The sequence below is a fragment of the Aulonocara stuartgranti genome (assembly GCF_965226115.1).
Source record: "Aulonocara stuartgranti genome assembly, chromosome: 3".
NCBI lineage: Eukaryota > Metazoa > Chordata > Actinopteri > Cichliformes > Cichlidae > Aulonocara > Aulonocara stuartgranti.
In genome coordinates, this window is record NC_138941.1 from 6,145,023 (window position 1) to 6,157,364 (window position 12,342).

Below are 12,342 nucleotides of genomic sequence, written 5' to 3' on the forward strand. Positions count from 1 at the left end.
GAAGAAACACGAGTGTTCACAGACATCAGAAGCTCAGAGAGGTGAAACATGAGGTTGGAGTCCTCGTCAGCATCCAGAAGAGCTGCTGTGAAACCCTGAGTACTCATGACAGACTCTGATGGCACAAACACATCATGATTCAAACAGAAAGACAAACATGGAGCTCCTGATCCTCCTGCATGAGAACAAGCTGACATGAGCGCTGTGTCTGAGAGTGTCTCCCTGTCACAGTGACAATAACACAGCTGCTGCTCACAGTCATTAAACTGACCTGAGGTCAGCTGTGCTCCTTACATATGAACCATGTGACCTCACATCAGTGCTGTGGATGACTGTAGTCATAGAAGAGTAGAGCTGTAGCAGGTGGTGTGAGGAGGAGGTGGTGTATTCTAGTTAACGCAGTACTGAAACACTCCAGCAGAGGGCGCTGTTAAGTCCTTATTGTAACACAGTTACTGTGTGCAGTTAGACTTCATACATAATCTGCACTTATTTCCATCAGACATGCTGTCAGTCAATGATTGGTTTCTATTGATTCTACTTCCTGTTGACTCGTTTGATGACAGTGAAACAATCACAGCTGATTGTGTGATGATGTAAACTGTCACTGTTACATTCAGTGTGTGTGACATAATGTTAGTGCAGGCTGATAACAGCCTGGTTCTGTTAGAAACACATGAACGTGTCCATAGATCAGTGTGTGTTTAACATGAGAGCTTCAGCCCTGCTGATGTGTTAAATAAAGACATGCAGGAAAACTGATGAGACTCTGAAATAACTCTTTATATTTATAATGTAACTCTGCATCAAAAGAACAACAAAGGATCCCAGACAGGTTTCTGTGAACAAAGACCATTCTGATGTTTCTGTGTTTCTAACACTTTGACATTATTAGTAAACAGACTGCAGTGAGCAGCATTTATAAAGAGCTTCTATATAAAGATATGACAGCTGTTTGACAAGTTTATCACTCTGTGTTTGGACCTGATCAGTCCAGCTGTTTACTTGAAACATGTTCATTTACCTGTTCTGTTATATTCATGTTCTTGTCTCTGTTGAAAACACATTTTAATGTCCCTCAGATTTTTCTCCCAGATGAATAAATATAAAAATGACACAAACTGACTGCAGCTACTTTTTGTCCTTTCTGTCAAAAACCTTCATGTGACTCATGAGAGACACGTTTCAGCTGTTTGTGACAGATCAGAGGCCAACAAGTCATTTATAACACTTTCCATCATTGTTTAAAGTTCTCAGTGTTTCTGTGTTGCTGCGTATAGGATCTCCCAGCATCATCACTGTGCTGTCCAATCATTGTGTGCGAGGTTACCCTTATAGTGCGATGTGTGTTTGCACAAAGAGAAGCATGTGTGTCAAATATAAATAAGCACAGAACAGAAACAGCTGCTCGTTTCTTCTGTTTAGAGTCAAGTTAGTGTTTTGTGTCTTTGTTTGAGGCCTGATGTCGAGCAGAGGTGTGTGTAACTGCACTGGTCTGTTATATGTGTGAAGTGTGTGCTTCTCTTCAGCATCATCTTTGTCACTGCTGATTCCTTTGTGTCATCATGTGTTGAGAAGAGAGAACAGTTATAACGGAGGAGCAAAAGGAAGCCCTGAAATCTGCATCAACAAGGAAGTGTTGGCTCACCAGTGATCCCAGCAGAGCCACTGGTTTGGCTCCAGTTGTTCTAGATTCAATCATGTTGTTGCTACAGATACATGTCAGCATCTTTATTGTAGTAAAGTCTTGTAATGTGAAGATAGAAACAAGGCAGCAAACAGCTCCATGATCTGATCTTAATGATGTTGTTTTTATTCCTGTCTGTCAGAACTGGATTGGAAACTATCAAAGGTCTAAAAACAGCCTCGACCCTCCCACAGAGCAAACTTTACACACGTCATCTTTCAGCTACAATCTTTGTTGCAGGGATCTTCTGCCAAACAAGGCTGAGAGAAGATTTCTTACAGCTGTCATGTTGATGCTGTTTCAGTCTTTGGGCAAACACACTCATATATTAGGGCTGATATCAGGGCTGCACAAGTTCTTGTGATCATGAATAATAGAAGTGTGGAAGGCAAACATGTTATTGTTGGATGAAACTTCATGAATCCTTTGTAGATTTGAGCTGTTGGAGCCTTTCTTTTCTCTTCAGGTGTACAGATGCTGAGGAGGCAGGTGAAGCAGGTGGAGCTGTTGTGATGCTGGCAGAGGGTGTGTCTTAGTAACTCTGTGAGGCAGAACTGGATCCAACATTGTGGATGTGTTGATGTTGGAGCCATTAAGAGTCTCTGGCCACACTGTAGGATTTCCCTTTGATCCACTGTGGGGGCATTTTGGAGTCTGTCAGTGAAACTCTTCATGTTTGTGTTTGACTCCAGTTTATAGAAACAGAGGAATGTGTCATGCTTTTGTTCGGCCTCCACAAATACACACATTTGTTCATTGGTTGGACTTTTTGGAAGGAGACACATTGAAAACCATGTTAATAAGATCTTGTTGTTTCCTGTGGATCCGACACAGAGAGTGGACTTCAGACAGAAAGCGTGGAAGAGATTTTAGAGGCCGTGTGTGGCAACAGGAAGTTTCTGTGTGTTTGCTGATCTTACATGTGGAAAACAACACGTGATGTTTGTGAAGTTCTACAATGATCATTGTTCTCACAGCATTTTGAGTGGGAACAGTTCAAACTGGGAGTAGTGGGAGTTGTTTACTGATTGAAACAAGCTGAATGTTTCTGTGACGATGAAGATCAGCAGCTCAGCTGATCAATGAACTGACATCTATCAGTCGTTTCATGAGATGAAGTCATCAGCAGACATTTGTTCTGACTGTGTGATGAATGTCAGAACGTCAGGGCTCTGCTTTAGTCACTGCTTGATGATCATTGGCTCATTGTTGAATCCAGGGCCCAGTCTGACCTCTGACCTTTGCTGCAGGTCTTCTGTGTTATCTCCACTTTCATGTCTGATCTTCTGCTGTATCGTCCAAAATAAACATCTGGATCATTTCCAACACTTCAGCAGATCTTTAGTTTGGGCAGTGCAGCACAGAATAACACATATTGTACTATACTGCCCACTTCCTGATCTTATTGGATCTGTGTGTGAGGTTGGTGAAGGAAACACATGTTTACTGAGTGAGTCGCTGCCATTAGGAACTAGTTTTTATATCACAGCCTGGAAATCACACAGGACCATTTCTGCAAGTGAAAAGTCGTCATTGGAGGAAAATGATTGTGTAGTTTGTGCAACTGAAGAATTGTCCCAACTACATGTGCTGCTGACCTTTGACCTTTCCTTTAGGTGCACAGAGGAGTCTGTGGGAACATCCAGAACTGAGGCATCTTGTGTACAAACGTGTTCAGACCAGATGTCAAATGATGTCAGATGTCATCCGTGAATGGATGCAACTGTGGATCGTTCCAATAAAATGAGGCAGTTTTGTAAGTACAAGCCCACTACAACCCATCATCAACATTTTAAATTACATTATACATCTTCACTGATATAAAGCACCACTATTTTAACCTGATTCACTTTTTCCACCCTAACAGTTCATTCCTCAAATCAAACAAGATATTTGACCCTAAAAAATGCATCAACAAATAATTTTGTAATAAAATATTTATTCTTCAACTTTTACAAGTGAAATCAAACAAGTGTGTTTAAGAGTGAAACCAGAGTGGAAGCTGCTCATATAGAGTCCAACCCAGGCTAAACTAAGCTGAGTAGAGCAGCACCATCAAAGTGTCGGCTCTCTGAACACGGTGCAAGATCGCCATCTGCAGGACAAAACTAGTTTTTCTCGCCCTCCTCGTCAACATCAAGATGATGTCATCGTACAGCAACTGATTCCCCGTCCGTCTGGAACAAAGCATTTACATTAAAAAAGACATTTACAGAAAATACAAACACCAACAACACATCTCATCATCACATGATATTTTATTATTTATTATATTATATATTTTTATTGTACCATCAACATCAACAAATACCAGCATATTTTCTTTGAGATTGAGTAGAGTGGACCTTTCCCTTGGTTCACTTCCTGCTCGCAGCATCAGCTGACCTCTGACTTCCTGGTTAAGGTCTCTCAGCGTTGACTGGAATATCAAATCGGACTCACACCATGTTCTTGTAATGTGGTCATGTCTGTCAGCTGTTTGAAGAGCATCTCTGGCCTAAACACAATAGGAAGAACAACAACACGGCAAAAAAAACCAACACATTTCCATATTAGATGAAGGGCACCGTAACTGGAAATGGTAACATTCATCTGATGCTGCTTTGGATTTATCTTCTGTTTTAGATCAACTTTGATCACTTCGACCCATCTTAAGTCCGTTTGTTCTAACTTCTCACTAACGTCTCATATGATTTCAGATCCCTGCTGTTCCCCAGCTGCCCTGTAGGTGGCCTCAGTGTGTCTCACACCATTTACAGATGATTACAGGTCGTTTACAGTTCAAACAGGTCCAACATAAGAAATATGCAGAAAATATCCTGCTATAACAGTTTGGGTCAAAGTGCAGATGTTCCAGATGCTCTGAGTCTGTCTGTGTTTCATGTTAACATGTAGATGTTGGACCAAAGTGAAGCTTTTTGATGTGACTGCAGGAATGTGAAGTGTAACTCTGAGCTGTAGGAAATGAAACTAAACGCACTTTTTCTCCTTTATTTATAGGAAAGTGTAGGAGAGCAACAGATGAACAAGCGTTACTGTAACAGGAAACATCAGAGGACCTGTATGTTCATCATCATCACTGTTTCCTTGTTCTGTCACAAACACACAACACTTCCTGCTCTCTCTCTGATGGATCTGATTGGCTGTTTCATTCACAGGAGGTCAGGGCGTCACACAAACAGCTTTAACTGCACAACGACACACTTTAAATCATCTACAGACAAACCTGTGTGTTTGATTTATGAAGAAATAATAAAGACGTGTGTACAGCTGTCCATGAAGCAGCTTCTCACACAAACTCTGACACTTCAGCCACTTTAATTCCTGCAAAGCTGCGTAATAAAGAGCTGTGACTGCTATGAGCTGCTGATGATGACTGCATGAAGCTCTCAGCTGAAGCTTCTTTCATTTATTTTAATGTTAATGTCGCCTTTTTAAGTCTGTGGGAGGATTTTAATGACACACATTAAAGGAGCTTCTTTGATTAGAACCAAATTCATGTTGATTTTCAGCCTGAAATGATAAAAACTTTAATAATTCTGTTTATAATCATCAACCTGGAGACTAATGAAAAGTATAATAGTGAAAAAAAGCCTTTATTATTTGAGTAATGCCTGAATCTGCTCAGAGACGGAGACAACACAGAGGTGTTGATGACAGTTTGACATTAACTGAATTAAAAACAAAGTGCTCTTATTGTGAAAATCTGCCTCCTACTTCTTTAAATCATTTTTATGTATTTTTTAACCTCACAGTGAAACATTGAGGCATTAATCTGACACAGTTTGATCAGCAGCTGTGTTTTCACTGACGTTTCACTTTGATTTGTTCAGACTGAGCAGAGAGGATCGGTTCTCTGTGTGCGCACTGCTGAGAAACACAAGCTCATTTCTGCTGTTTCATGAAAAGTGTTATGGAGGAACAAGAAGTTCAGCCTCTAAACTCTCAGCGCGAGGACTGAGTGAAGAGTTTCAGAGCAGAGAGTTTTGGCTCACAGCTTTTAGCGTCTACACAAAGAGACGATTACGCACTTGATCTGAGAACATCTCCACCTCCTACAAACAAACTCTCCTACGAGCAGCTGTCACAACCACAACAGGCAGAAGACTGGATCCTGCTGCAGGTTAATGATTGATCTGAAGGCAGCTGACCTTTGAGCAGGAACTTGTGAGTCTTTTATTGTGTTTAATGCTCACAGTGCTGAAGCCTGCAGACACACCCACATCATATTATTTGTTCTCAGGGTTGTTCGGCGTGGTGGAGTGGGAACAGAAACTTTCTGCAGGTTAATTATTGATCAAACTAAAGTCATATTAAGGAGCTACTGGCACGGAGTCAGAGCAGAGCTCAGAAATCTGAAATATATCAAAGTATATTAAAGTTAGAGTTTAGAGAACACTGTTTGGTTAGCTGCCTCAAAGGCAGATGACTCTCAATATCACAAGATCAGGTGAAATTTCAGACCAAGGGAAAATCACTGGGATTATCTGTGAAGAGGCAGAAAAGCATAGACCTCGTCTACCTTATAGACATTTTGAAAAGGTAAGAGTGAATCTGTCTTCATTCATCTACATGGAAACATAAAACCAAAAAACAAACCAATACAACAAAATCACACCCAGTAGGGCTGGGCGATATAAACAATAAACGACAGAATCGATTAAATTTGGTCAACGATAGAGATTTTGACTATACCGCTCTATCGCGACAGCGCATGTGATGATGTCATCAAACTGCACCTGTTTTGGTCGAAAGCATCGCAGCGGTTAAAACCATTATCCTCTGCAATTATGCTGGGTGACAGTCACAGCAAAGAGATGAAGCACTTTTGAAACGCGGGGAAAGCCAAAAACTGCGCTTCCTCCACTTCCGTAACATTGATTCAATAATGTTGAATTCTCTGCAGCTGCTCTATTCCCATGTTGTGGCAGTATATTAATAACTAGCCTCGTGTTGTGGATGAATGATCTCAGTTGTTCTCGTGACTGAAGTTTGGCCCGTGTATAGCATCCTGCTATGCGACTGCATTTGTCCCTGACCACCAGAATCACTCACGTTAACTTTTATCGAGTGGAAAAAGAGTTGGGGTTCATCCTCCAGCTTCACTGTGCTAATGTTATGCTAACATAGCTGTGTCGCTAGCAATCACGTAGCACAACATTATATACCAGGTAGTCCAACTTCAGTAACCCTGCAAACGCCACTGCTGTTTAGTTTTCTGTCTTCATTTATGTTGGAAGTGATAGCAGAGCTGTTTGAATTAGTTTCAAAAATCTCAGTCAGAACATGGTATGAAATGTTTAGGTGTAAACTAGCGCGCTAACTTCCTGTTAACTTCTAACTCCGTTAAATTTAATAAATTCTGTTTTCATGGATGTTAAACTTAATTGTTACACCTGGTAAAGCAGCAACGCTGATGATTTTATTAAAGATGAAAGAATTTAGACCGTTTTTAACTCTCAGTGTTCGTTTGACTTTGGGACCTGAAGCTGTCGGAGTTTTGGACCCAGATTACTCCGTGAAGCTCCTCACCACGGCAGCCGTAATGCTCTGACGATCCATCAAGCAGTGCGGCTTACCAAAGTTGTGCTAAAACATTTTTAACAGATTTCTGCAGCCAAAATCGGTTCGAGGTCACGAAGCACAACCAGAATTCATACATAAGGCACACTCTTGATTTTTGAGAAAATTAAAGGATTGTAAGTCTGCCTTATAGTGTGGAAAATACGTTATACAGAAGAAAAGAATATATCGCGATATATATCGTTACCGCACATGCTTCAAATTATACCGCGATATGGATTTTAGGCCATATTGCCCAGCCCTAACTCCCAATTTATTTACAACATTTGAAACATACAGTGTAGCTCCGTCAAAACACTCCAAGGCCAAGTGAAAGTGCTGAGAGGGAAAAGATCATGATTAATGATTTATTTAAACTCATAACTGGGTGCAGCAGCTGAGCTTTGACCTGTGAGCTGCAGCTTAAGCTTCTTTTATGGTTCAGTGTTTAATGTGTAAACTGTTTATCACTGCAGAGACGCCTACAGGCTATCTACTGTTCAAAAGTGAATTGTTATATACAGTGTGGCAGCTGACCTTTGACCTGTGAGCTTCAGCCTCTTTGCTGGTGTGAAGTGTTTAATGTGACGCAGTCTGCAGACACAGACGACTGCTGACGGAGAAGAAGCAGAGGATTTTCTCTGTTTCTACACAGACCTGGTCCAGACAGCAGAGAGCTGCAGAGTGAAGACGTTCATTGGAAGAAGAAGCTGAGTAAGTTCAACGTCCTCTTTGAATCCTGGATCAGGAAGTGAATATTTGGTGTTTAAATAAGGTTTCTGTCTTTGACTCAGTCTGCTGTCACTTTTTAGAGAGAAAAGGAGATTTTAGATTAACTGGTGTTCCTGCTGCTCCAGCATTAAAGCACAGTATAGGTGACTGCGCTGATGCCTGTTTATAATTTCACCAAAGCTAATAAACTGTTGGCTAAATTTTCTTGTTTTCAGATGTAAACAGAGGTGAGAGGAGCAGATAATAAGGATTAAATATTATGCTGAATAACTAAATTCTGCTAGTCTGTGACGTAACTCCCAGCAGCATCGCCTCATTTCTTTGACCTTGACCTAGCTAAGCTAACATGAGTTAGCTTAGCTAGCAGAGCAGCTATCTCTGCTGTCTGTCATGTGACCGAGTCAAGTGTGTGTAGTAGACTTGTTAGCATAGCTAGCAGGCTGAAAGAAGCTAGCAAACTGTGTGAACACTTTGTAAGAGGTGAGCAGTGAAGGATAAGGAGCTCCTCCAAATGCTGATAATGCACTTAACCTGAATTTACTGCTTGTTACATTATATGTGATGTTCAGTCAAAAACAATTACTTAAATTAACATTATTATTAGTAGTAGTATTAGTATTATTATTTGTTTATTATTCATGACATGGCTCCCTACTGTAGTGGTTTGAACAACTGATCTGTGGTTATTGTGTCCCTGCAAATTCAACAATGCGCCTCAATGCAAAGCATCAAACAAATATTTTTATTATCAAGTCCTACTGGATGAATCACCGTAGCTCTGACAGTGAAGCACACTCATTTTTATTGGTAGTCACCTTGTAAGCAATGTTCCCTCGAAGCTGCGCACTGTTGGCACGGTCTCTGCGCAGAGAAAATCTGTATTGAGCACACAAAAAGAATTCTAACCTGAATTGAAATTAAAGTAAATATGTGCCGGTGTTTTAGCAAAGCGGCTGATGTGGAGTGAAGCCACGTTAATGACAACGTGTACAACCATTGGAGATGTGAGCAGGACAGACGGAACAACTGACAGGAAAAGTGTGGACTTTATACCAGTTTTTAAATTGTGTTGATCGGTCACGTAAAACCAGAGTTATGATAAAAATATCTGCAATGTTTGGTTTTCTTCCTGAATACTGTCGTTGTTTATATTTACTGCAGGAAGAAACGGTAAAAACTGCGTTTTATAAGGAAAACGCTCGAAAGCCTGTGAGCAAAAACAATACCAACCCCCAGCCTTTCCTATTGGTCGAAAAATGTACCATGTCGACCAATCAAAACATGGCATTTAGTTGTTAAGAAACGGAGTGACGGCGGTGTTTTGAGATGTGAGAGATTTGAGACGTTTAGAGCAAATCTTGTGTAGTTAGTGTGTAGTTAGTGTGTAGTTAGTGTGTAGTTAGTGTGTAGTGTAGTCAATAGTGTTGTTGTGTGTGTCAGAACAATGAGGCGACTGCTGAGTGTTACAGGTGTTACAGCAGTGATACATCTGCTGTTGTCAGGCCTGCAGGTATCAGGCTGTTGTTCTCCTTCATCTCATAGTGGACAGAAATTATTTTTTGGAGCGGCACAAATAATTTGTGTGGCATCAGATTTGATGCAGAACAGCTGATTGTTCTGTAAATAGTTTGAAATGTTTATTTTTAAAAAAAACACCTTGGCTGTAGTTTTTTGCGGTAAACAGCTGCAAAAAACTCTGTTTGCAAAACTCAGTTACTTTTTTGAAGAAGTAACTATATAATTAACTGCCCAACATTGGTCATTATTTACTGTATGTTGCAGACAGAGTTACAGACTCTCTCCCAGACCACAGACTCATAATACAAGTCAGAGCTTTATTTAAAGAAAGTTGTGTTTTCAAAATTGAAGTTCAAGTTATTTTTCCTTCCAATAGTGTTAACATGCTACAGGTCATGAACAAGATTTTCTTTTTTAACTTTCATTGTAAGTGGGCTAAAGCAGTTAATTAAAAGTAGTTTAACAGAAATGTAAACGCTGTAAATTGATTATTTTAATAAACATGTAACTTGGATGGATTCGACGCTGGCGTGACCACAGTGCACACGTCTAATGTCGCTCACAGTGGATCGCTCAGGGAGGTTGTGTGTTCGCTCAGACACGTGAAACATTAGAGGGAACATTGCTTGTAAGTGCAAGCTTTAAACTCTCATGGATGAGTAAAACTCATTAGAAACACTGGCGAGCAGTGAGTGAATAACAGGTCTGACAGCAGCAGCAGGGACGGTGTTGTCATAGTTTAATGTGGAGTCTGTTTGAACTCAAACACTGAAGAGCAAAGAAAAGAACTTTAATGGTTCTGGGTCCCTTTGACCAAGCACTTTGCATTTTTTGTATTATGGTTTATGGTTCCGGTTCATTTACAGTCTTATTTATGCTTCTTTGAGTTTCTTATACTTCCTGTTTAGTTCCTTGATCATTAGATTCCCTCTGTGCCTCTGTGTGTCTCTGTGTGTCTCTGTGTGCCTCTGTGTGTGTTTGTGTGTGTTTGTGTGTGTTTGTGTGAGGCCTGGTGCTCCATTCTATATTTCCTCAGCCTGTCATGTCTCTCTTGTCTCCTCTTTCCCTCGCTCACTCTCGTCTGCCTTTCCTCCACTCCTCTGTCAAGCTCACGTGTCAGTGTTGTGTTCCTTTGTTTGCTGTTTTATTGTGAAAGTCTTGCATTCTTTGTTCAGTGTGTTTCATTTTTCCTGTGAAGGTTCTCAGTCATCCAGGTCATCATAGTTTAAGGAGCTTGGAAAGAAAAGCATCTGGACTTCTATAAGTTGCTTGAAGATGTTTCGCCGTTATATTTGGGTCCTACCCTGTCTGCATTATGCAGCTAGTTCAAGACCAACATTTTTCTAGTTTCCCAAACAGTGAATCAGTGTGTGTGTCAGTGAATGCATCGTGTGTGCTTCAGGCTCCATCTAGTGGACTGATAGCAGAGCAGCTGATGGCAGCTTCCTCTGCCTCACACTGCTGTCTGACTGCATCCAGCTGACACTGAGATGAAGCAGGAAAGAAGCAGCTGATATTTGGACAGCACACATGATGAAAGGAGGATTTCAGCTGATGTGCACATGAATGATTTGTGTTTCCTCTGCAGGTAGAAAGTGTGTGTGAGCTGATGTGAATTGAGCAGCATGGATCAGTGTGAGGACAGAGAGGAGGGAGTCCCTCCCTCTAAAAGCACTCTGTGTGGGGAACATGAGAGCCAGACCAAAGCTCAGAGGTGAGATGACCATCTCTAACTGTCCATGACTCTTCTCCATGTCACAGCTCAGCACTCACATCACTGCTGCATCATTATTCACAGGAACCAGCCTGGACCTCCACCCAGCTCTGTGTCCTCTAAGAGCAAACGGGTGAAGCATTTCTTTCGTAATTTAGGGCAAAAAAAGTCATCTGACGAAAAGTAAGTTCATGTCAGTATTAAAATGTTTGAAATTTTAATCAGCTTTTACTATTTAACAAGTTATACTTTATTTATACTTTTTATGTAATGTATTGGACACATTGGATGTGACACATGTTTCATGTTCACTTACTTTTAGCGTCAATCAGAAACCACCCAGCTCTGTGTCCTTACAGAGTGACTGGTCTGAAGAGCGCTACATTAATTTTAAAGTCCAGCCTGTGTCTGCTGCAGAGAGGTGAGCTGTTAGCAACATGAACTCTTTGATTAAACTGCTTGATGTTGTTGGATATAAACTACAAACACGTCGTTCCCTCAGTCCCATTTAAACTGTCTTTTAAAACAAGCCTTTGGTTTCTAAACAACTGAAAACCCACTTCAGCAAACAGGAAGTGATCAGAGCGTCCGTCCACTTCCTGTCAGGCCCTGCAAACATTTCATATTGAAGAAAAGTCGTTGACATCTCACATTTTTACTCCACCACATTCAACCATTTTGACATTTTACAGCATGAAACTCTTGTCACATGACTCCTGTTATGTTATAGAGTCATGTGACCACCAGGGAGGGATTTGTATGGATGAAACACATTCAAATCAATCTGATTCATCAATGGAAACATTTTTGGTGTAAATGCAGCAACACTGAAAACGCTGAAGATAAAAACACAACAGATGAAATATGAACAAATCGAGGCTTTGAATACACGTGTGTGTGTTTGAGACACAGAGATAAATGGATTGTGTGTCTGTCCTATTGCTGCGTGAGGATTTTATTGTAGATTTTGTGCGTGTACACTTTTGACCACGAAGGTGTTGAAAGGGCGTAAAACAGTTGGAGGCACCAGAGTGAACACTGGTGCTGTCAGTAGATTAAAAATGACTAATTAATGACACAATCTTCTGTCATTAATCCTGATTAATCACAATTACTTGATCAATAGCTG

General features: G+C 40.7%; 1 protein-coding gene across 1 annotated transcript in view; it reads left to right on the forward strand.

Moving 5' to 3' along the window:
• Positions 1-5,947: 5,947 nt before the first annotated feature.
• Positions 5,948-12,342, forward strand: part of LOC309703009 (NACHT, LRR and PYD domains-containing protein 3-like) — a gene marked incomplete at its 3' end in the record, with an annotated part of 156,661 nt that continues 150,266 nt past the window's right edge. Inside the window, exons 1-5 of the mRNA XM_082527711.1 lie at positions 5,948-6,229; positions 7,843-7,963; positions 11,088-11,213; positions 11,298-11,396; positions 11,536-11,634. Coding sequence (XP_082383837.1) covers positions 11,125-11,213; positions 11,298-11,396; positions 11,536-11,634 — 287 coding nt within the window. The 5' untranslated portion in view covers positions 5,948-6,229; positions 7,843-7,963; positions 11,088-11,124. The remainder of the gene's footprint in view (positions 6,230-7,842; positions 7,964-11,087; positions 11,214-11,297; positions 11,397-11,535; positions 11,635-12,342) is intronic.